This window comes from Tachysurus fulvidraco, chromosome 16 (genome assembly GCF_022655615.1).
Source record: "Tachysurus fulvidraco isolate hzauxx_2018 chromosome 16, HZAU_PFXX_2.0, whole genome shotgun sequence".
Taxonomy (NCBI): Eukaryota; Metazoa; Chordata; class Actinopteri; order Siluriformes; family Bagridae; genus Tachysurus; species Tachysurus fulvidraco.
The window spans coordinates 11453550-11477952 of NC_062533.1; the positions used below are offsets into that span (position 1 = coordinate 11453550).

Consider the following 24403-nt stretch of genomic DNA (forward strand, 5'->3'; position numbering starts at 1 on the left):
ATAATGGCTTAATGACTTTTACCAATGGGACGTCCCGTGCCCATCCCTGCTCTCGTCCCTTCTCTCACTCCTCAGGTGACATCGTGATCAACATGAACCCTGAGGCCAATGTTAAGAAGATGGACACTGTGGTCAAATTGGATCCTGTGAGTCTTTCCATGGCTTTTAAAATCCACATAGTATATATAACATGACGTTTTGAGTATACTGCCAGAGTAAGTTTGCATGTTCAGGTTAGTACGAGATACATTATTTGTAATACTGTGTATTGGATTTATTGTTAAGCTGGGGTATAACTGTTTGTTGTGTTGAGAAATTGTGATTTGATGTTTGTTTCATGTGGCCGCCTCTCTGTAGACCTCTGATGCTGTTGTTAAAATTGATTCGGTAAGTCACAGCATGTATTTAGTTTCAAAAGCTTTATGTGTAATGGGTAAAAGCTTGCAAACTTTTATTCGTCATAACGTAAGCAGTCAACAGTAATTTACAGCTGGTTAAAAAAAAAACAGTAGATTTTAAGTGTTTTAAGGCTAGCAGCAAAAGTCATTATTTACTCTAATAGAATGAGGAAGAAAAGGAGAAAGAGAAGAAGAAGAAGAAGAAAAAGAAGGGTGAGGAGGTAGAGGAAGAGGAGCAAGATGAGAGCATACTGGACTGGTGGTCAAAGTACTTTGCCTCAATAGAGACAATGATGGAGGTGAGAGACTGTCTTTCCTCAGCATTGGGGTTCTTTCACCTTGGGTGAAAAAGAAGACTGCTTTTGATAAAATCTTGTTTTGTTTTTTTTATGCAGAAACTGCGTGCTCAAGAAGCAGCCTTAGCCGAGGCAGAAGAGCGAGAGGACATGGAGATTGCTGCAGAAGTGGCTGGTAAACACATTGAAACATAGCTACATTAGCATAGACATGGCACTGTAAATTGTACCAAAGTGTACCAAGGCAGAATTTATGGCATCATGCTATACACCATTACTTTTAGCCGTCCCATGTATGTTTGTTGCCATCACATTATATCGCAGTGTTCACATCCTTATTTTTTTGCCATGAAAGTTAACTCCATGCAAACTTCAGTTAAATATGTCTGTAAATATAAACTTACATCTATATCTATATTATAGTCTGACAAGGTGCATGTTAATGGTTTTATAAATGCATTTTTATTATTCCAATTTTATATATTTTAACTCTCATGGCTTCGAAAGATGTAAGATTAATCCATTGACATCTCGCATGCTGTCCATCCTCTTCCACTCCCATTTGCTCCTCTCACTCCTCAAACCTAACCTCAGAAATCAGAGTTGATCAATCTCATATGAAAGGCATCAAGACTAAAGAGAAAAAGGCCAAGAAGGACAAGAAGAAGAATCAGAACAATAGTGAAGGAGCAGAGAAAAGAGCTGCCAAACCAAAAATAGAAGAACTTATGGTCAGTCTTTTTTATACAGTTATTTACAAGTGTAGAAATTTCTTATTTTATTTCTAGAAATTTATTAAGATATACAGTATTTTAAAAAAATTCTACTTCAGTAAACTGTTTAAAATACATCTAAATGTATTTAGGTGTACAATAAAGAGCTCGAGGCTGAGTTTGATGAATTTGAGGACTGGCTTCACAGCTTCAACCTGTATAAAGGAAAGGCTGGAGATGATGATGACACTGCAGCGATGGATGACGACCGCATCATGGGTCGATTTAAAGTATGATCAGTTGTTACAAGCAAGTGAACCAGATATACTGATTCAAAGAAAATGCATTGTTGTTAACCTAATTCCTTGTCTGTGACCCTTGACCTAGGGCTCAGTGTGTGTGTACAAGTTGCCTCTTTCAGAAGAAATCACCAAAGAGCCTGGATTTGATCCCAATATGGGGATGTTTCAGAATATACCACATAATGATCCCCTTAATGTCCTAGTGAGGATTTACATTGTTAGGGTAAGACTTCTCAAGGTCCTAATTTCCTAAGCATTTAACCATCATTTATCTAACCCATTTCCATCATTACCGAGCTGTGAAAACCTTGCTTTCTAGGCAACAAACCTTCATCCTACTGACCTGAACGGGAAAGCTGATCCCTATGTTGTTATTAAACTGGGAAAAACGGAGATCAGGGACAAGGAGAATTACATCTCTAAGCAACTCAACCCTGTTTTTGGGAAGTGAGTACGAAACTTAATTATTTTTTATAACAAGAAAAGAGCAGATGTAGATCTATCATTCATAAAAATATAATTATAATATTACATTTGTAGCAGGGGTTTAATCCTAACAAGTCCCTATATTCTCCACATGAAAAACAACAGCAAATGTATACTCTAAAGAGTTTATTGAACTCTGAAAAGTCCCAAGCAAAAAAAAAAAAAAATGTCTTTATTAAAGAAAATACTGTACTTTTTTAAGGTGCTTTGATATTGAGGCCACATTTCCCATGGAGTCGATGCTGACAGTGTCAATATTTGACTGGGATTTAGTTGGCACTGATGACTTGATTGGAGAAACCAAGATTGATCTGGAGAACCGTTTATACAGTAAACACAGAGCAACCTGTGGCATTGCGTCCACCTACTCTATGTAAGCATCAGTTTTGACTTAATATCAGTTAACATGGAGTGCATTTCTAATTTTTTTGCTCTCAGCCAGCATTTCAGTTGAAATGTTTGGATTTGTTATTTGTTTTATGCCCATAGCCATGGATACAATTTGTGGCGAGATCCACAGAAACCAACTCAGATACTCGCTAAGTTGTGTAAGGATGGCAAGTTGGATGGGCCACATTATGGCCCAGGTGGTAGAGTCAAGGTTGCAAACCGTGTCTTTTTGGGGCCAACAGAAATCGAAGATGAAAATGGTGAGTTATTAAAGAAATTTAGCAGGAAAAGGAATCAGTTTTAAATGTCTACTATCTGTGAAGGGTTGGATTTGATAATGACAGTAATTCAGCCCACTCACATAAATATAGACATATTTGCATATGTATGTATGTTTGTGTGTAGGTCTGAAGAAGCCATCAGATGAACATTTGGCACTTATAGCATTAAAGCACTGGGAGGACATGCCTCAAGTAGGCTGCAAACTCATCCCAGAACACGTAGAGACCAGGGCTCTTCTCCATCCTGAGAAAGCAGGCATAGAACAGGTACAGTAACATCACTCTTGTTTATTTTACACAAAAGTCCTTAAGTTTTCAGTGATGTTTGAACATTTCCCATTTCAGTACCGAAGGCCAAATCTGCATGCTAAATTTTATTAAACGTGCATTACAATTTTTTATGAGGAATAAGTTAATTCAAGACTTAACTTGCAACAAAATCAAGTAAATTCAACATTAGTTTCTCTGTAACTGTTTACTGTAAATTGCAGGGGCGAATTGAGATGTGGGTCGACATCTTTCCAGTGGATGGACCTGCACCAGGACCTGCCTTAGACATCACACCACGAAAACCAAAGAAGTGTGTAAAATTTACTCAGTGCTAGTTGCATATTTAAATATACACTTTGCTATTTACTTTGTGATATTAATGCTTGTAGTTTTTTTATGTTTGTGCATGATAACCTAGTAAAAAAACACCATGGCTTTTACGTAATCAACCAGCCTTTCAAAAATATTTTAGAAATATCAAATTGCCTAATTGTCTTACTTCCTTAAAAACTTCTCTTCCGAAGAAATATCTCTATATAATCTCTTACGTTGGCAATGTTTATCACAGAGTGAGAAAGAGAGAGTGATGTCTGAGTGGAAAAAATAAAATAAAAATAAAATTAGCTTGCCAGTGTTTAGATGTGCTTGTCCAAAAATAGATATGTTTAATTTAGTTTTGATCAGCAATGATAATGTCTTACAACAAGCAATTTATATCATCCATGTAAGAAAAAACATACTATAAGTTGTAGTTGAGTATCATTGTAACATGTTTACCACAGTAGGAAGGTTAACCATGCCAAAGGTCTCCGTGCAGAGAAACAGTGGTTTATTTATCTAGAAGGAGTCTGTTAAGAAATCAAACCTATATTTCGAGGGCTTGGTTACAAAAAGGATGAGGTTATGGAGTACTCGGCTTGATCGATGGGGGAAAATATGTATGCAGTAATAGATGGAAATGTATTTTAAACAGTTAACAGGGAGGTAACGATCTAATCATAAACCACCACTAACCGTGAAACCGTGATGGTGCAACAGCCGTAAACTCAATTATTCTTCAGAAATGATTTCTCTGCCATAGCACTGCATATTGCTCTTTCTTCATTGCAGAGTTCATTTCTGTGTGTCTTTCTTTCTCTTTCTTGTTCTCTTCCACATGAGCTTCCTGTATCTGCTTTCCCCTTTTCTGATACTCTCTAAGCCATTATAGTGTTTAATATATACTTTTATTATATATTCAGATGAACACATGTCCTCCCTTCTTCCCCCTCCCTCCACCACTTTACCAGATATGAGCTCAGGGTAATAATATGGAATACTGACGAGGTCATTCTGGAAGACGATGATTACTTCACAGGGGAAAAATCCAGTGACATTTTTGTCAGGAGGTATGTATTGGTTGTGTGCAAAATGTGTGGTTAATCTTTTCTTTTCTGTCTGTATGTCTTGCTCTCCCATCCCCTGTGTTATTGCTGTGCTGTCTAGCTTTGAGCTTCATGTTATTATTTGGAACACTGATGAAGTAGTTCTACAAGACGATGCTTTCAGGACAGGAGTGAAGATGTCTGATATCTATGTCAGGGGGTAAAAACAATTCCAATGCATGGCTTGACTGCCTATTTATAGGTCATTTATCTTAGTAAAAAGCACACAAGCTAACCAAAGCTTGACATGTGCTTTTCATTTCACCGAAAATCACATACCAGGACCATAGCATTTAACCAATAGTGAAATAAAGCTATATGTTTTATGATGTAGGATATTAAAAATTACAAGCCAAAAAGTCTGACAATTTAATAGTTAAGTACATATTTATTTTATTAATCTATGAATATTTAATTAAATGTTAAGATCCTGGTCTGTCAAAACAGCAGGGCCCAAGATACCTCAGGATTCACAAATCTCTTCTTTACAGTGCATGACAGCACCAAATATGGTTTTGTGCATGAAATGAATTGTATCGTTTGCATTTATTTCTAGCTTGCCCATACTCATTTTATATGTGATTTTTCTGTAATTGGATTCTGGCAAGCAGCCAAAAAAATGTATTTAATAATCTAGAAATATTTTTCTACAAAAAAGGGAAATGTTTTATTCACACAGTGAATGTCAGGCATGTTGTCGGATAGTTAAATAATCGGAGTAATCAGATTTTAGTATAACCTATTTAATATAAATTTATTAAGGGAACATTTGCGTTTAAGTAAGTGTGAAGGGTTTTCTCATACATATCATATGCTCTCTTTCTACCCTTAAAACCATCACATACCCAGTGGACTAACATATTAGTGGAATAACATATTAGTGGACTAACATATTAGAACTTCTACTGCATTCAACACATGATTGCTTGCCTAACAATTTCAGACCAAAAGAATGCATTAGTTGACTATTAGTTACTGTACAGTATATATTAGTTATTCGTATATGCAATTTCTCGTATCCATGGCATACTGCTATACTGTACAGTGTATTGTGTGGATCTGTGATGAAATGTCAATAAAAAACCTCAATGCTGCTGACTCACCCATCTATAACAGGTACATGGATGAGAATTTCTTAGAGAGTGCATCTCCCAAAGGAAAGAGAATGACACACTGGAATGAAGAAAGGATAAGGAGGTGTTCTAGTTTAAATTTGAAAAGCAAAATGTGACACATGTCACCAATGACTGCATTTATCTCTAATAAAAATATGAGTTTACAAACAAATTTATTTCTTCCAGGAGATAAAATGTTTAAATGCCTGCACAAGTGAGCTTTTTTGTTAAGTGCTTAACAGTTTGCTTTATATGTGTATCATCATTGAAAATATCTTGAATAAAAATGTCTAATTACTAAAATTGGGCTTTTTACACCAGCTGGCTGAAAGGCCAAACAGAAGATAAGCAGGACACAGATGTGCACTACCACTCTCTGACTGGAGAAGGAAACTTTAACTGGCGCTTCGTGTTTCCATTTGACTATCTCGAGGCTGAGGAGAAAATCGTGGTCTCTAAGAAAGAGTCCATGTTCTCCTGGGATGAGACAGAGTACAAGATTCCTGCCCGTCTCACCCTGCAAGTGTGGGATGCTGACCATTTCTCTGCGGATGACTTCTTGGGTATGAAAAATGAGTGAAAACCTCATTAGTCTTATATGCTACCTGCAGTGTAATGAGTCTTTCAAGCCAGCGAAGCTAGTTCAATGCAAACTCACATGTCTTCTTTCAGGTGCAATTGAGCTAGATTTGAACCGGTTTCCTAGAGGAGCAAAATCATCAAAGCTGTGCTCCCTTGATATGATTATTAATGAACAGGATCTGCCGACCATCTCAATCTTCAAACAGAAAAGGGTGAAGGGCTGGTGGCCTTTTATGGCACAGAATGAGAACGATGAGCCTGAGCTGACGGTGAGACATGAATGTGGCACCACATATGCTTTCACAAATATAATACTAGAATAAGAATATCTCAAATAGTGCTTATTATAATCACCAACTCTCACCTATCTCTATCTGATCTATACCCATCATAAATAATTCTCCTCATAGGGTAAAGTGGAAGCAGAGCTCCATCTAATGACAGCAGAGGAGGCAGAAAAAAATCCTGTTGGCCTTGGAAGGAATGAGCCAGAACCACTGGAAAAACCAAAGTAAGATGTCACACACACGCACACACGCACACACACACACACACACACACACACATGCACACACGCACATACGCACACACTCTCCTGACAAATCTTAGAACCTGACACTGGTATAATTTCATGTGTTTGTCCATATTTGCATTATTTAACAGACAATAAATGTCCTGACTGTAATATAGAAAATTAGCACTAATGTGTTTGTGTTGGTCACTAGTACTGTAATATCAGTCCACCAACTCATTTATACATGCAAAAAAGGTATCTTCTTCGACACAGAAAACAGACACCCTTGTCTGTATCCTGTTAACGTTTCTTCTTTCTATCATTTCCCCTGTCCATCATCTTTCCATTATTTCTTTTCCCTTACCCATTCATTACCTTCATTTTTTAAACATATTCTGAAAAAAGTCGTCCGGATACCAGTCTAGTGTGGTTCTTGAACCCCCTGAAGTCCATACGTTACTTCATATGGCACCACTACCGCTGGCTGATCCTGAAAACACTGGCACTACTGCTGCTCCTCCTGCTCCTCGGCCTCTTTCTCTACTCCATCCCTGGATACTTGGTCAAGAAGCTGTTGGGGGCGTGATGGGAGAGGGGAATATAGCTGGTAGCCCTCTTACATTCCCCCTTTCTACTCTGTCTTTCTTTTCTCAGACATGAGCAACCACTGCTAGAAATAATAAGGCATACCTTTAACCCACTTGTTATGTACTCAATGAATGACTCATTGAACCAAACTTGATGTTCATTGTAAAAGTACTCCTTTTTTTATCATATTTCCATCTCAATCATGTGAAATATAAGCAACATTGGAATATATACAATACCCATTCACATGTTTGGGTATGTTCTTGAGGTATATAGTGTCCAGATATTTTAAATATATGTACAAAGACTGGTCATTTTTGTGAAAGTTGTGTGAGTTTAAGTTTATGTTATTTGTTACACAAAATGAACTGGAAAAATGTAATGTAAATAGAAGTTGTAGCTTTTTGTTAGGGAAAAAATGACTAATGTTGAACCAAACAGAATATATGGACTGTGTACTCTTTGGGGTTGTTTTTTTAATTATTATTTAAATTGGCCTAAGAGACACAGTTGATGCTGCTGTTTATCTCTTTGTACCTTTATAATAGATCCGAGTTTCACGTGGAACATTAAGTCATCCTGTCTCATCATGTCTGTCACATAGTATTTGCATGTCACTATAACAGAAGATATACATTTTCTACCATTTCCAGGATGTGATCTTTGTATTCGTTATGTTTTGATGTTAAATCCTGATTAAATGCATCTCGGGAGAGATAGACTAGAGATCGAGTACCTCACTAGAAAACAAAAAAACAATGAAAGATCTTTAATATTGATTTTCACCTACTACTAACCACTAATACATGCTTTATTTCTCTACTCTGTTTGCCTTCCACTCACCTCCCCTTTGTAACTTCGTCCTGAAACAGCCGGCCCGACACCACCTTCCTCTGGTTCATGAGTCCGCTGAAGGCTGTGCGCTACCTGGTGTGCACCCGCTACAAATGGCTGATCATCAAAATTATCCTGGGCATACTGCTGGTGATCATGGTGGCCCTTTTCATCTACAGTATGCCTGGCTACTTGGTCAAGAAGATGCTGGGTGCATGAGGAAACCAGAGAGAAACAGGGTGTTTAATTCCAACTCTCCTTCTCATAGTCTGCAGAAATTCATATTTATTTATCCACAATGATGCTGCTTTATGCCTTTCAATCCTCCTTCCAAATGATTTACCAACTCACATTGTGCACACCAAGCATTTCTTACATTCCTTAAGAACTTTTTTTATTGATTTTCAACATTGTGATGTTTATCTTCCTGCCAACCAATCAACTTTTTTCCTTATTTATACTATTTATCTCAGCAAGAACTTGAGGTCAACTTTATTAGGAGAACTTATTACAACACCTGTTTGTATTTATGCAGTTCAATCAGCCAAACATATGGCAGCAGTGCGGTGCTTAAAGTGACAAAACCTGAACAGCTGAAGTTGGTAAACCTGTGCTCAGATTTTTTATTTGCATTCTGATGTTTGATGTGACCATTAAGTGAAGATCTTGACCTGTATCTGCATAATTTTATGTATTACACTCCTGCCACCTGTTTGGCTTATTAGAGAATTACATGAATGTACAGGTGTTTCTAATAAAATGGATGGTGAATGTATGTCTGATCATTCATACTTTAAGGATGTAGAATGCCTTGCTTGGGTTTGTGTAAAATTGTTCTAAAATGTCAAAACTTTCAGCTGATGACACAATAATTAGCATGCGACAAATTCTTTGAAAAACAAAAAGATACATAGGACATGCTAAAATAGAATTTTAAGATCTCGTTAGCACAAATCTTTGAAACAAATGTTATCAATTCTTCTATCTACTATCCATTTGTTCATTACATTGTTTGCAGTGAATGTCGCTTTTGTATTTGCTAGCTCTTCTATTGTATCTTGTGATTGTGTTTACTGATCAACAAATTTGATAACTGACTTGATTGCACTGAATCAAACTTATTTATATTATCAAGAGTGTATAGTTCTTGTTTAACAGTGTGAAACAGTGACCTATTGATTAATTTATTTTTGTCTGTATGATGATTCAATAAAATGAACTTATTGAAATACTTCAGTGCTTGACTTCTGTTTCTATTTATAATTGTGCCCCACAATCAAATTATTTATACTATTTATTCTATTTATAATTGAGTCCCACAATCAAAAGCAAACTCTAAAATCTAGAGCCCAAAGCCTAACCTATTCCTAACCTATAACATAGCCCCCGTCCTATTGTTTCCAGCATCCTTCCAGTTTCTGATATTCTGTTCCAGAATATGCTGGTTTTATGCTGTTACACCAGTGGAACTGCTTATTAAATAGACAGAGTCACAAGCACAAACTCTTGAAGTCAAATAACAAGCTCCTCTTCAGCTTCTAACCTTAACCCTAACCTTAACTCTGAGCCTGAACCTAACCTTGAGACTAACTCTAACCATGAGCCTCAAACTAAACTTAACCCTAACCCTAGCAAGCACGTTTGCAGATTTTCTTCATTTTTTTGGATGGGTCGTAAAACTAATGACAGGTATGATAGAATGTCTTCTGACAAGTCATTCAAAAAGAAAATGGAATGTAGTACTACTTTCAACACTGAAGGATTGAAAATTAAAAAAAAGGCTTGAAAAAGATCAATATACTAAATGTCTAAAATTGACAAAATTTATTCAGCTATATGCTAAAACTCTCATGTCAAAGGTGCACTAGATGACAACTCTAAGAAAAGAAAAAAACAGCATATGATGCAACTAAAATTAAAGCACAAAGCAACCTCATCATTTGTGGTCAAACGGTTTGACATAAGAATTGCAATTGATTTAACATCTTTTTATCACCGTGTGCAGCACAGTCTGAGCTATTTGTCCATGGACTGTGGAATCAAGGTTACTGCAAATATCTTAAATGACACAAATATGGCAAGATGTAGCGAGAACCGATAATGAGGCATTAGTGAAGGTTTTGGGCAAAATTTAATCTGGAGGAACTACAGAAAAAATATGTTTGAAGCTTTTGAATTCTTTATAATTGAAATTAATGACAGCTGAATTTATCATTTTAATCATTTTTAATCTTATTGTGTCTAATAATGAAATATACTGCATTAGCTTAAAAACACTGAATTTATTAATTTTGTTTTAATTTTTTTTAATGGCTGTAAATATAGATCATATAGTTATACATTTTCTATTTATATTCAAATGGAGTTTTTACAAATTCAGATAATTCAGTTTTAAAATATTAACAGAAATGTATGCATGTTAGCTTATTCAGGTTTCAAGTTTGACATCTGGGCTGCTTGAGGGAAGACAGTGGCAATCAGGCATGGATCTGCCAGTAAATTTCAACAGAACAATTATATATTGAATTATAAATATTGTGAGGAAACAGTGAGAAATTTCTCAAGAAAAAAATATTTTTAAAAGGTTATTAAAAGATGAGTAGTTTAAATGAAAACTTTACAACATTTTGCATAATGTTTACTTTCTGTCACTTTGAACATTCTTTTCAACTGTTTTGTTCATTCATTCATCTTTAAACACTATTCAGATCTTATCTCGAGCATGAGGAGGGAATACGCCCTGGAAGGATACATAAATTTACACGAGGGGGCAAAAAAGTCAATCTATATGCAAGGAAATCCACAGAGATATTTAAACATCACATGAATCCAAGTACTAGCAATATGAGAAGCTTTGTTTGTGAATAGTATTTATTTAGAATTTAGACACAATGGACAGAGAACTTTGTGAAACTGAAGAAGCAAGAAAACAAAAGTCTTTTTTTCCTCAAAGAGGAGGGATGAAGAATCTTCTTCTTTCGGCTTTTCCCTTCAGGGGTCGAATAATAAAAAAAAAAAAAAAAAAGGAAAGGAAAATCTAAAAAAAAGCATCAAGAGTTTAAATGAACCATTCCTACATTAATTTTTTTATTTTAAAAATTTTAATTAAAGTTTCAAATTAAATTAAAGTTTTTTAATTTTCCACACATATATACTGTATATACACAATATTCTAAAGATGCATATAGTATTTTAATTTATTTTTTCAGTTATCTTTAATTGCACGTTCAGACATTATTTACTTGCTCCACACTGAATATAAGTTTGCTATTGTGTAAAACAAACACTACAATCTCCTGTAGGTCATGTTTCATGCCAAGCCCTTAAATGTAAATACAGAAGAAACATCTAATATAACACACTAACGCAGGAACATGTAACAGAACGTTAGGTTTTTTCTTTCGTAACAAAAAACTCAACTTTTTTATTTATTTCAGAAAACGTATTTTATACACGACTTGACGGTCGTATTAATGTCAAATATGACACGTGTCTCAAAGGCGTGACGTGACTCGTTATCGCTTATTATTACACAGAAACAGAGAGAAAAATTATTTTGGTTTGTTCCCTTTTGCTCGCCGTACTTCTCCGCCTTTCAAAACTACACGGCGGGAGTTGATTGGACGTGATCGGGTCTGGGTTTCGGAGAGCCAATCAGCGCGGGCCACGGTAAGCTAGCGCTTGTGCTTTATGCTCGTGTGCACGGCGGTTCTGTAGCTTTTAGTGGAGCGGCTTTAAATGTGTCTGTGCTGAAAGCTGCGGTGTGAAAGTAACCATGCGAGCTTTGTTAGGTAAGGACTGTCTAACTTACTTAATGCGCTCGGTTTATTTTGTGGACGGGATTTAAAAAGTGGCACCTTAAAGATTATAACAGTGATAATTATCACGTTAGCCAAAAAATTCACAATTAGCTATTTGCTAATTAGCCGGTTAGCTATATTAGCTATCGGGATAATTAGCAAATGGCTAATTGGGGGATTCTTTGGCTAACGTGATAATTTCTTGAGTGCAACATATGACACCTTTTTGTTTCTATCTCACATGATATCTGTTAAATGATTCTGATTTATTTTATTGAGATTTTTCAGTTATATATCCAGTAAATCGGAGACTAGAGAGCTGATGCTATACTACTGAAACTATGCACTGTGTAAATATTCATGTTTCTGTAAACAGATGGCAGAAATGTCAGTTTCTCGTAATGGAGCATTTGGCAATAGAAATGTTGAGTCGAATTAAACGTAAAAGGTTTTGTAGGTGAATCTTTCACATTAGTAACGAAAGTAGAATATCTTAGTGATGCTTTGTAAATGAATGTCCTCGTTATTTAGTTTCATGTATATCCTTCACTGTGTTAGGTTTGGTACATTACTGAATAGGCAGCTACAGTAAACTTGCTCTGGTTTTGAGTTGATGATTAGATGATAACGATAATCTGATCATTAGAGTTATCTCATTAGTTATCATGCACGTGAAATTCAAGTGTAAATGCATTCAACTGTACTGTATATACTTTCAAGACAGATCTGAATTTGATCATTCTAACCATTTCTGAGGGCCTGAGATGCTTTTTTTTAGATGCACAGATGTGAGTGTGGAGACACGTATAACTTGAAGGAAACACGTATAACTTGTGAAAATTGTGATATTTGAATTCTGTCAATATTTTGCATGAAACTTTGAATGGGAAAAAAGAAGGAAATAAAAATAAAGCAACACATGTTGGTCAACGATAATAAGCTCTACTTTGCATATTGTACACAACACGGTGATCAGCGTCTTATATAGATAACCAGAGACAACTACATGCAACTGCAGCTTACATTCCAGGTACGATGTATGGGACCAACACATCTACCTAGGGTCCTAGAGGTGGTTGGCTCTGGAACTGCATTAAGGCTTTTCTTTCTTGAGCTTGCATCCACTTTTATTCATTTAGAAGTTTCAGGGGGAAAAAACACGCACACAACCTTCCATCCTTAGTTTGTGAACTAATGGCTGCTTATGCATTCAGGTGTGCTAGCGTGCTCCTTGACCATCCTCTCTGTCCATGGATTCTACTCTGCCAGTGATGATGTGATTGAACTCAATCCTTCAAACTTCAACAGGGAAGTTCTGCAGAGTGATGGTGTGTGGATTGTGGAGTTTTACGCCCCCTGGTGAGTTAACAAGGACAATGTTTATATAGTTACACAATCTCTTTTTATTGGTCCTTCATTTTTTGAGTTTGCTATAGATCACAATGGGGAATTCACTTTAATGGTGTTTGTCCTTAATAACTTTTTAAAAAAGGATGTGTTGATACTGTCATAGTAAGTGCTATATTAAAGGTCTGATTATTTGTTGAAAAAGGTGTGGACACTGTCAGAGCTTAGTCCCAGAATGGAAGAAAGCAGCCACAGCTTTGAAGGTAAGGTGTTCTAGCACTACTCATCTTTTACCTGGCTTTTTTTTATTTTTTATCTTGGTCTGTTCTGTAAAGGACCGCCTCAATAAGATTTCTCATTTGCCACATATTTAATTAAGGTAGATTAATCATTTGTAAACTCTATGCTGTAAACCAACAGGGTGTTGTTAAAGTGGGTGCTGTTGATGCAGACCAACATAAGTCACTGGGAGGCCAATATGGAGTTCGTGGTTTCCCCACCATCAAGATCTTTGGTGCTAGCAAACATAAGCCTGAGGATTACCAAGGTGCAGATGGCATTATTGTTTAGGTTTTGTATGCTGTACACAATATTATGATGTTATTTTCGGAACATGTTTGGATCAGTGTTTTGAAATATTAATGTAAAGGAGACATTCTGTAATTATTGTGAGTGCACAGGGAAAGCAATCTTTATATACATTATAGAGATGGGAATAGTGGTGTTTAAGAACATTTTACATGATTCGGGGAAGTTAGTCTTTATTTAACTGTTCCGTACTTGGTTTCATTTGTTTCTGCAGGAATAAAAATTCTGTAATTCTGTTGTCCTGCATCCCAATGTAAAACTTTTGTCCAGTGTGATTTACAAAACAAACTATTATTGTCTTGTCTGTTGCTGCTTTGTATGACTGTTATACAGTTTTTTCTTACTATTCTAATAAGACAAATTATTCACTTTATAATTAAGTGCAAACTTGTATTTATTGCTCAGGCATTTTCATGTGTGTACTAGGCATTAAAGGGCGGTGTGTATTTGAACTCTCTTTATAGGTGGACGCAGCAGTCAGGCGATTGTTGAGGCTGCTCTGAACGCAGCACGATCTCTAGTGAAAGACAGACTGAGTGGAAAGTCTGGAGGTTCTGACTACAGTAGACAGGTAATAAAGTGCACAAATCCCTGGACACCCCCCCCCCCTTCCCCCATTTTATTTATTTTGCTCTGTATGTTGATATTAGAGTTCTGGTGGTAGCAGTGGTGGCAACAAGAAAGATGTGGTGGAGCTGACTGATGATAACTTTGACCGCATGGTTTTGGAGAGCGGTGATGTGTGGATGGTGGAATTCTTTGCACCATGGTGTGGACACTGTAAAAAGTAAGTTTGCATAAATTTGTATAAAGTTCCTAAATAATGCTCTTTAAGGCCATGTGGCCTGAAACGAATAATGCATGTATATGATTTATAGTGTTGCACAAAAAAAATCCATTCTATCTTGTGGTTATTTAATTTGTAATTTGAACATTTCAGTCTTGAGCCTGAGTGGACGGCTGCAGCTACACAGGTCAAAGAGCAGACCAATGGTAGAGTGAAGCTGGGTGCTGTAGACGCTACTGTTCATCAGGGTCTGGCAAGCCGCTACGGAGTGAGTCTGATACTGGAATCATGTTCTACAAAAACTCTGGTATTTCAAAATGTTTTTTTTCTTGGTTACTGATGTTCTTAATTTGTCATTTGTAGATCAGAGGATTCCCTACCATTAAGATCTTTAAAAAAGGAGAGGAGCCAGAGGACTACCAGGGTGGACGCACACGCTCCGACATCATTGCCCATGCCCTGGACCTTTTCTCAGACAATGCCCCTCCACCAGAACTACTAGAGGTCTGTATTTGGTTTTTCCCCCGTTACCTTAAGCTAAGCTAGCTGCTTATTTAGCACTGCTTTCTTGAACTGTGCTTTTGTTTAAATTTTAAGAGACCTAATTGTGCATGTTGAATGTAATTGTGCTTTATCCTTCTTAGATTCTGAATGAAGATGTTTTGAAGAAGACTTGTGAGGACCACCAGCTTTGTCTTATTGGTGTTTTGCCTCATATTTTGGATACAGGTATGAGTACTGAGTCTGTAGTCACTTATTACTAGAAATATTTTTATTCAGATCTGCTATGTATATATTTCTAACTTAATTTAGCATGATTGTTTCTTGTGTTTAGGTGCAGCAGGCAGAAATGCTTATCTGGAAGTCATGATGACGATGGCTGAGAAATACAAGAAGAAGATGTGGGGGTCAGTGCTTGCAGACTATTTCCATAGAGATTTTGGGCTAGATCAAAGTTTCAGTCCCATATTGTTTTTTTTTTTTTTCCTTTGTAATATTCTGTTTGTTAAAAGCACTGTATAAATGACCTCCACCTCCTTACTTCTTCTATAGCTGGCTGTGGGCTGAATCTGGAGCTCAGATGGAACTTGAGGCCTCTTTGGGGATTGGTGGTTTCGGCTACCCAGCCCTGGCAGCTATTAATGCACGCAAGATGAAGTTTGCTCTTCTTAAAGGCTCATTCAGTGAGACTGGAATCCATGAGTTCTTAAGGTAATGATTTTCCCTTCTGTTCTCACATCTAAACACGTATTTCACTGAGTCTTATTGTGGCACTTGTACATTTTCTGTCTTCTTCTTCGCTATAGGGATCTCTCTGTTGGGCGTGGCTCCACAGCCACAATAACAGGTGGAGCTTTACCCAAGATCCACACTGTAGAAGCCTGGGATGGAAAGGATGGAGTCGTAAGTTTTTTTATTTATTTATTTCTGTATTTAAAGCAGTGCTTCATATTAATAAGTGTCTGTAAGTGGCAAAGCTATTTTCTTCTGCAACACCAATTGAGGTGGAGAGGAATATTTTCAGAAACGCATTTGTGTAACCAGATTAAAGGTATAATTTTATGTATTTGCAATATAAAGGTGTTATTTCTATCGACACTGACCATTGTTATGGCCCTTTTTTGTAGAGTTTAGCATGAGACATATCAAACTTTAAAATTTTATTAAATATTTTTCTTTTCTTTTTTTTCCATTCCTTCAGCTTCCTGTGGAGGATGACATTGACTTGAGTGATGTGGATCTGGATGACCTGGAGAAGGACGAATTATGAGTTCATAGGCTGTGCAAGGCTTATCCAGTTTGAGCCTGTCTATGAGCTGCCTCTCCTCTCCCATGGATGAGGGGAAAACTGGGACATTAAGTTACTGAACACTCTTAAAACAGAAATGTCTCACTTTTTTAACTTCTCTCCAATTGTTTGAAATGAGGTAGAATCAGGATTTAAAATAATGGTTGCTTTAGCTTTGCCTGACAGGCCTCCAACTGTTTGATTGGTTAAGTGTTTTGTGTGCCGATAACAATGTTCGTCACTTCACCTTTCACTGTCCAGTTGTACCTACCGTACATATGTTCAAAATAAGGTTCGTTCGCACTGTACTCTCCCCAACAAATTCCTCTCCCGTCCTGTGGTTATCCAGTGACGTCCATTCCTCAGTGAACAGACTAAAAACAGGACAGTCTTTAGTAATTAATGGGGCAAGTAGCTGACAGGACATTCACTGAGGACATGAAACTACTCTGGGCTACCGGATGCAGTCATGAGTGCTTTATATACTTTGTGCTGATTTTAACCTGCTGTTTTCCCCTGTTGAACGTTCTATTCATTTTCCCCTTTAATGTGATACTTTTTTTCTTTTTTCTTTTTTTTTTTTTTTTAGAAAGGAGAGAAGGAAGTGAGTCAGTACATCTGCTTTCCACTGTAATTGTTCTGGGCAGGGAGTAAAGTTGGAACTGTGTAGATTTTTCTTACACAAGTGTGTTTAATGTTTTTGTTATGAAAATAAAAAGGAACACCGATAAAATGACTGCATTTTATTCTAGATAGGTTTTATTTACGTATCTCAAAGATTATTTACTGTCTTATGGGTTGGTTGCATGAGTTCTCGATACATAATTCATACAAATACAGCATTCAGCTGGAAAGCAGCTCACATACATATCTATAGTTGACTAAACTGAGATACAGCAATATAGCTTTTTGCTCAAATGCACATGCCTTGTTTACTATGCAGACAACTATGTTAATGAACAAAGAAATCTGGTGCAATCAACATAAATACTAGTTTTGGCAAATCACACTTAATGAAGCATAGCTTAGTGGCAGAAGTCTAAACTATTAAATTTCATACTCTGGCAACGATTAATCGTCTGCAGACTAAAACCGAGTTTCAAACAAATTCAATTTAAGAATAAACACTGAATTATATACTTTTACCATTTCCATAAATGGACATAATCAAGTTTGCAGAACCAAATGAACTTCACACTTGTGATAGGATTTTTGGACTGAGCTTTAACTTACTACTTTAGATAAGTGTTACTTATCTGTGTGTTGCATATAGAGTTTAAAAAAAAAAGAAAAATGGGTGGCTTCTCACAGCTGTGGCATATTCAGACTAGTTCATCTAAAGTCAACACCAATATTTCAACAACATTTTGAACATCAAAAATAGCCAATGCTTTTGCCACAGAATTGTCTGTTTATGGTAATATATGAATTAACTGGTTGTCTTGACTGTCTGATATACAGCACATTAAACAGAATGAGTTATTTTAGGAAATGATTTGACACCAGCCGAATAAAATGATCCTCAATTACCCGTAACATTAACAAAAGGTATTAGGACTGGACTAAATGATATTAGGTTGGACTAAATCTGTGAATGCATCGGAGTCAAAAACTGAGCAGATTTTGCGACTAACATCACATATATGAAGCCAATTTGTTACTCAAATGCAGTTCGTGCCTTGAAGAGCAACTCACTGATCCTCCTGTCTAAGTGTGAATGTGACATGCTTTTCTGTGGAAGTGACATGCCTTTTCTGCTGCTTTTACGTCTAGTGAGGTGTGCTCTGATCAGACTGAAGCAGTCGTACAATGGAGGGATCACTCTTGGCACCTTTGATGAATTCCTCCAGGGAAAGCCTTCCTGTAATATTAAAGAGGAAATGGTCAGTAATTCCATATCCTAGGGATATTTCCACACTTATGTGTGCACTAAGGCAAATACTAGTAAAATGTTATTTTACAATACATACACAAAACATAGGCAGCCAATAAAAAGATTTAGGGAAAGGACAATAGAACTGATGCTTCATGGTGAACAGAAAAGTTAACAATCTTGCTTCTACTGCTGATGTAACTGACTTGTGTTTAAATGATTAGGCTTTGATGTTGTGGTCTTATACAGCACTTGGCCGACATTTGTTGAATTTGTATTGATTTAGCCAATAAAGCAATAGATGCAGTTACTGAAACTAGATCTGAAACTGATAGAGAGACCACATCACTTCAATAGCAGTGTTCATTCATTGTTCTCCAGTAAGCGCTTTATCCTGATAAGTGTGCTGGTGGGTCTGGAGCCTAGGAGCAATGAGTATGAATGTTGGAATAAATTGCTGGCTAGCTGGACACCAGACTATCACATGGCACCATGCACACTGTGGAATTTAAAGTGGTCAAAAGTAGCAGGAAAGTGAAGAATCATGAAGGAGCCCAAGTCTAAAAAGACTTCATCGTAGAATTGACACAGGGACAATTGAACTGTGAGGTGGCAGTGTTTCTTACTGTACAACCGTGTTACCCAAGTAGTCTTCGCTGGTCTTATTTGTTTTTTTGGTCAATTACTTCAGTATAATTAGACAAGCACACAGTCATTTATTTTCTAGCTGGAAGGCACTAAGCACTGAATTTACAGATGCCTCCGAGGTTACATAATATTTCAGGGCCTTATTTTCTCCTCCCAGTGAGAACGCTGCCAGCTGTGTCCTTGAAGGCTCTTGGAACTTTAAGCTGATTCCCAGATGTCAGTGCCACAGCTGGGATACTTAATGCTTGCTGAAGTGTGTATGTGCAAAACAAAATACATGCCTGTCAATAATCCACTTCTGCATGTAGCTATCAGTACAAAATTTACATCATGAAAAAATACAACTCATTTTATGATATTTTTTACCATCATTGTCTGTGTCCATTTGCCTAAAAATCTTGTCAGTGCGTTTCTCTGGGGTCGACTCGTCCTCCGGCATCTTCATTACAGAGGACACCATTTTGTAGATTGCCTGTGTTTATAGAAAAACAAATCTCAACTGATTATGCAACAATTAAATTGCTCGCTCATTCTGAAAACCTTCTGCTATTTTGATCACCAATAAATATACTTGTATTACAAATAATAATCATAGTTAGCATTATTTTTTTGTTAATGCACACACAGCCCTTATACTTAATTGCCATATTTTGCTACAACCATATGGCCTGTGGAACAGCAGCTTGATGTGTTCTGTTTATTTAAGTGACTATATCACCAAGCATTCAAGTGAACCAATACTGATATGGAACAAACTGCTCTAGCAACAGGAGCCTACAAATACAGTGCAAATACAGAACTGCAAATACTAAAATAAAACAAAATGCAAGATTTGGAAAAGGTTTTCCAGAAAACGTGGATTTTTCTGCCCCAAATTTAGATTAATTTCATTTTGAAGATGATTTCTTTGACCTATAGACCCCTTTAGGTCCTGTGTTAAAGCGTCTCTTGGTAAAATTGACAAAACTCCACAGAAAAAATAATTAATAGTTAACTAAGCAGTGTCTTCAGAGCTTGTGCTTTCCTATCACCTGCACTATTTCCAGCATCTCGGCTCGGCTGATGTATCCGTTCCCGTCCAGGTCGTACATGCTGAAGGCCCAGCGAAGCTTCTGCTCCAGACTTCCACGAGATGTCACACTCAGTGCAATGATGAATTCTCGGAAATCAATAGTTGCGTCACCGTTGGTGTCAAAGGTACGAAATACATGTTCAGCAAATTTTGAGGCATCCCCATATGGAAAGAAATTGGCATAGATTTTCTTGAACTCATCGACAGTTAAGTGACCAGTGGGGCAATCTTTAAGGAAGCCACGGTACCACTCCTGCAACTCATGGTCTGTGAATTCTGTGTTTTCCCGCAAATCATTCAGAACCTCTGGACGCAGTTTGCTGTTCTGTTTCCCCATGGTGATAACGCACTCCTACACCTGGACCCCACTGCTGGATCACTCTTGTGTCTGGGGGTCTCACACCCGCCCTAAAAATGATAACAATATGCATAATAAATAATCAGCAATTTCAACATTTTCAGACATTTTCCTTTTTGATATTTCCATTACACACTCTGTTTTTCTCAGGTGAGGATTTGACCAGATAGAGAAAGATATTACATGTACTGAGATGAGAGAAATTAGTCTAGTATCCATGGATACCATTTAATGGCCTATTATGGTGAAAATGTATTGATTTCTCGTTGCTGGTGTGGTGAGGGTGGGGAGCTAATGGCCATCTGTGAGATGCTTACAAAAGGTCATGACTGGCAGTAGATAACCTAAGAATCTGCCAAGACGGTGTGAGTTACAAGCCAGATACTACAAAGGAGATTACACTCCTGACTTTAGGAATAACTGTTGCAGTGGAGTGTTACAGCAGTAAATTACAGTAATGCATTCATAGCCAGAACAATTTCTATGAATATGCATGTGTGTGTATGTGTGTGTGTTTTACACCTTCTGCATTCTCCACACTCTCTACATCTCCATCCTAAATTCTACACATACTTTTAGATGGCTTTAACACACGATGAGCCATTTTCTCCAAAGTTAAGGGTGTGTAAAATTAAATTCTCTGATAAATTCTCTATCTAATGCTTCTTTGATCTTTTAGCATCAGTAAGAATGTGCTATATGCCACATTAGAGAGCTGCTGACTGTTGAACAGCTGTGATCTGAACCTACCAGCTTTTTTCTATAGTCTAACATGCAGCTCCAAATCTCCAGCTGTGAAAGCAATCAATATGATCTGCGTGATTTTTATGTACACTTCAATTTAAGTTTGTTCACGTTTTCTAGAAAGTGGGATTAAAATGCTCAAATAACATGCCTATATAAAAACACTTTATTTTAGTCTATATAGGTGAAGTGACTGGGCAAGACTAAATGTAATGGTAGGCTATACCATACGCTTCCCACTTAAACCTACAACAGCTTAATGCTAAAGATGCTTAAAAAAGAAATGGCAGGGTGTCACCACTTGTGTCTAAAACTTACTTTTTTGCCCATTTTTCAATCTTGATGCACAGCCAATCTTTGGAGCAACCAGCATTTTTTCTATTTTTTTTTATTTCACATTGTGCATATTTGCTATCTTAACTTGAAACGGAAATGTCTGTAACAGTTAAAATGTGCCTTTATACACTTCATTATATTTGGTGAGTTTGCCTTTGTATCTTATGCTTAAAGATGGGAGGTTTTGCACAGACTCGTATTTTTCAGTGTCCGCCTCTTCAGTAGGAAGTTGTTTCTCTCAGTCTGATCCTATGATCTGAGTCACCGGTCACTGCTGCTCCGCTCCTTGCAGACATAACCATGGGCGTAGTTGTGATTTACTCACTCCTACTTTCCTTCAAATGCTTGCCAAGCCACTATAAAACGCACAACTTTCCAGTCTGCAGAACGAAATGCAGTGGCATGGAAAAAGATACGCTGCATGCAAGAAGACTAGTCGTACAGGCTCTTCTTTTAGTTCAAATAACAAGTGTTTTGTATCCAAAGATATCAAAAACAAAATCTTTGTCAACCTGAGTGAGGAAAGTCAAAAAGAATTCTTTGTTAAATGTAGAATTTGCTTAATTTGTGTATGATAATCACAAATGATAATCACAAAAAGAGAAAGCCTACTTTTGGGAAAATGCTGTGCATAGTGAAAGTTTTATACTGGCAGGGTTTATTGAGCAGCAAATAACAAGTTGGAATTCAGACCAAACTGACCACCATTAATGATTTGACTTTCTCACCATATCAGGGTCTGTTCCTTGCTTGTTCATGCATGTTTCTGAAATTAATATTCTGAACCCATTCTCATTTACTCAAAATATAACGAATAAATATTTACAATATTAAAACACAATCTTCCAGAAAACATTATGCCATTAGCAGAGGTGTTACAATGATCCAGCATACATTGGGATGGTAATCAGGTGTTGAATGTAAATTGTGTGGAGCTGTTTATTGAAGATTGTTTCTCTCCAAGCCATAACTGCTCGCCACCTCAACTTCACCCATGCTGTTCTGACTAAACCAGAATGTTCTTTTGTACTTAGCCACAAGTTTGCACCGTCGTGCGACACCAAATTCCCAGCAGGACTTCTGCACAAAAATCAAGACTGAGAAACATAAACAAAGCTCAGCACTGTCTTCTCACTATTATAATTAGTATATATTTAATATGTATTTCTTAGCTCTTTATATGATATAATAGAGTTCCTCGCAGTACACTTTAACATGTGTGGGTTTGTTGACATTAGCTGTCTTGGTACAATTCTCCTGGTGGTTGTAGAGTAGTAGGGAGTCAACTCTGGTCCATCATGCATAAATAATCGAACCCATTAACCTCTTTGTGTTTGTGTAAGCCTCGTTAACTCCCTGTGCTTGAAAGCTGGGTAACCGAAATCTATCCTGACTGGTGTTCACAAATCTGATGACTTTCTCCTGCTTCACTGGAGCAGAAGCTGAGCCTAAACTAACACCTTGTGTGTTAAATCATCAGATACGTCCGGGTAGGTTTCTCTCTCTCTCTCTCTCTCTCTCTCTCTCTCTCTCTCTCTCTCTCAACTTCTTTTCATCAAAAGGTCAATGCTTTCTTACTAACTGAAACACTTAATGTCTGGTTGTATGCCACCAGATCAAACTCAGATCACACACGGGCATGATATGATGTCTGTCTCTTACTCCCAAGTGGGCTAAATAGAAAAATAAAAACCTCACTCCAGCTGTAGTATGTATAAATCCTGATCTGACAAAAATGACAACTAATATCTCCAGTAATGTTTGAATGGTTTGTAATTCATGCCCATTCTTCAATAGCACTTCTGTCACACAGACCTGAAATCGGTTGTGACTCAATCAGTGACATTTACACGAGACATTTTCCTTTCACACTTACTAAATCACTTAGAATGGTCTTTATATCACATCTATTATCTCCATGTACCTGATATTTAAAAGATAAACACAGGTGGGTCACATTTACTGTCACAGATCACTACTGTAAACTGTTGATGGATGTAAATAAACACAAAATAAAATATGCTCTGCAAAACAACTATTCAGCAAGAAGTTTGCCTTTGTGTGAATAACAAACAATTGGAAAGCAGGTGGTCGAATTAAAACGTGTCGAATCCCAGCTTATTTTGTATTATCCAGTATGGACTTAAACTTACCTTCAAGTAGCCTAAAGACTAAGGTCTCTTCCGGTTGGAGAAGTGTTTCCTTGGTAACGGAGAAAAATATGAGTTTGCTTATAGATACACGACTTTTAAAGTATATTTCCAAGTGTTTCCATTGTCGTACAGCTTGTAGAATACATTATTTCATAGCACGGCAGTTTTTTTTTTTACCGTTTACCCTGAATAAAACAGGCTCCATCGTTTATTAAGCTAACATTTGAAACCTTCTCATCATTTCTGCTACTGGGAGATCCGATACCCTGGACCTGCCTGCTCTGGACGAGACCACAACTGTTTGTAGGGGGGACACTTTAAGACGGTTGATTATTCTTGCCTATTTTACTTTCGTAAAATCATCTTTTTTCGACTAAAGGATTTCATTATACTTTTTATAGTGGAATACTAAAACATGTTCCCACAATCAAAGTCTTCAAAGCAAGTCTTCAACAGCGTTTTTTGAGATAACATCCTATGATCTTATGTGGTTTAGTCCAAATACGCTCCGCGTCGGAAAAGGCAGCTGTGGCAACAACGCACTATGGAAAAAGAACCTTTCTGACTCAACGGCAAGAAAAAAGGCGTTTTTATCGTAATAATACACTGTCCTTAAACAAGTAAAATGAGATGAAGACGGTGTCTTAGTATTAAATAGACGTAGTAACAGTTTAATAGTGTATCGGATGTTGATATTAGAACAAAAAGCTCTAGA

General features: G+C 37.0%; 3 protein-coding genes across 4 annotated transcripts in view; 2 read left to right on the top strand and 1 right to left on the bottom strand.

Annotated features, from left to right (window-relative positions):
* The window catches only part of otofa (otoferlin a), a 56444-nt gene extending 47020 nt beyond the window's left edge, over positions 1–9424 (top strand). Inside the window, exons 30-47 of one of the 2 annotated variants that reach the window (XM_027166377.2) lie at positions 76–146; positions 358–387; positions 563–697; positions 794–869; positions 1289–1425; positions 1560–1697; positions 1795–1932; positions 2029–2156; positions 2398–2568; positions 2685–2845; positions 2991–3133; positions 3358–3446; positions 4426–4524; positions 5997–6238; positions 6348–6526; positions 6668–6768; positions 7177–7378; positions 8232–8367. In XM_027166377.2, the coding sequence (XP_027022178.2) occupies positions 76–146; positions 358–387; positions 563–697; positions 794–869; positions 1289–1425; positions 1560–1697; positions 1795–1932; positions 2029–2156; positions 2398–2568; positions 2685–2845; positions 2991–3133; positions 3358–3446; positions 4426–4524; positions 5997–6238; positions 6348–6526; positions 6668–6768; positions 7177–7357 (2219 nt within the window). In that variant the 3' untranslated portion in view covers positions 7358–7378; positions 8232–8367. Of the gene's footprint in view, positions 1–75; positions 147–357; positions 388–562; positions 698–793; positions 870–1288; positions 1426–1559; positions 1698–1794; positions 1933–2028; positions 2157–2397; positions 2569–2684; positions 2846–2990; positions 3134–3357; positions 3447–4425; positions 4525–5996; positions 6239–6347; positions 6527–6667; positions 6769–7176; positions 7379–8231 lie in introns of both variants that reach the window. The other variant, XM_027166376.2, reaches the window with a different exon arrangement.
* A 2403-nt stretch (positions 9425–11827) lies between these two features.
* On the top strand, positions 11828–17237 carry pdia6 (protein disulfide isomerase family A, member 6). Its single transcript, XM_027166274.2, has 13 exons — positions 11828–11984; positions 13208–13352; positions 13546–13603; positions 13761–13887; positions 14393–14499; positions 14579–14715; positions 14869–14983; positions 15079–15219; positions 15360–15444; positions 15551–15623; positions 15769–15927; positions 16023–16119; positions 16418–17237. Exons 1-13 carry the CDS (start codon positions 11969–11971, stop codon positions 16484–16486), a joined length of 1329 nt encoding a protein of 442 aa, XP_027022075.1. The 5' UTR covers positions 11828–11968; the 3' UTR covers positions 16487–17237.
* On the bottom strand, positions 17233–23957 carry hpcal1 (hippocalcin-like 1). The gene is made up of 4 exons (XM_027166275.2): positions 23689–23957; positions 20057–20505; positions 19392–19497; positions 17233–18365 (listed from the first exon to the last, which is right to left on the bottom strand). The coding sequence occupies exons 2-4, from the start codon at positions 20432–20434 to the stop codon at positions 18274–18276; spliced, it is 576 nt and encodes a 191-aa protein (XP_027022076.1). The 5' UTR covers positions 20435–20505; positions 23689–23957; the 3' UTR covers positions 17233–18273.
* Positions 23958–24403: the final 446 nt, after the last annotated feature.

What these genes read in the sequence shown, in the direction of transcription:
- hpcal1 (XM_027166275.2), bottom strand. Translation starts at nt 20,434, where the DNA reads ATGGGGAAACAGAACAGCAAACTGCGTCCAGAGGTTCTGAATGATTTG. An exon ending in AGATGCTGGAAATAGTGCAG is followed by an intron (nt 19,498 to 20,056) that starts GTGATAGGAAAG and finishes CTATAAACACAG; the next exon opens with GCAATCTACAAAATGGTGTC. An exon ending in AATGGACACAGACAATGATG is followed by an intron (nt 18,366 to 19,391) that starts GTAAAAAATATC and finishes TTAATATTACAG; the next exon opens with GAAGGCTTTCCCTGGAGGAA.
- pdia6 (XM_027166274.2), top strand. An exon ending in AAGCAGCCACAGCTTTGAAG is followed by an intron (nt 13,604 to 13,760) that starts GTAAGGTGTTCT and finishes GTAAACCAACAG; the next exon opens with GGTGTTGTTAAAGTGGGTGC. An exon ending in GGGATGGAAAGGATGGAGTC is followed by an intron (nt 16,120 to 16,417) that starts GTAAGTTTTTTT and finishes CCATTCCTTCAG; the next exon opens with CTTCCTGTGGAGGATGACAT.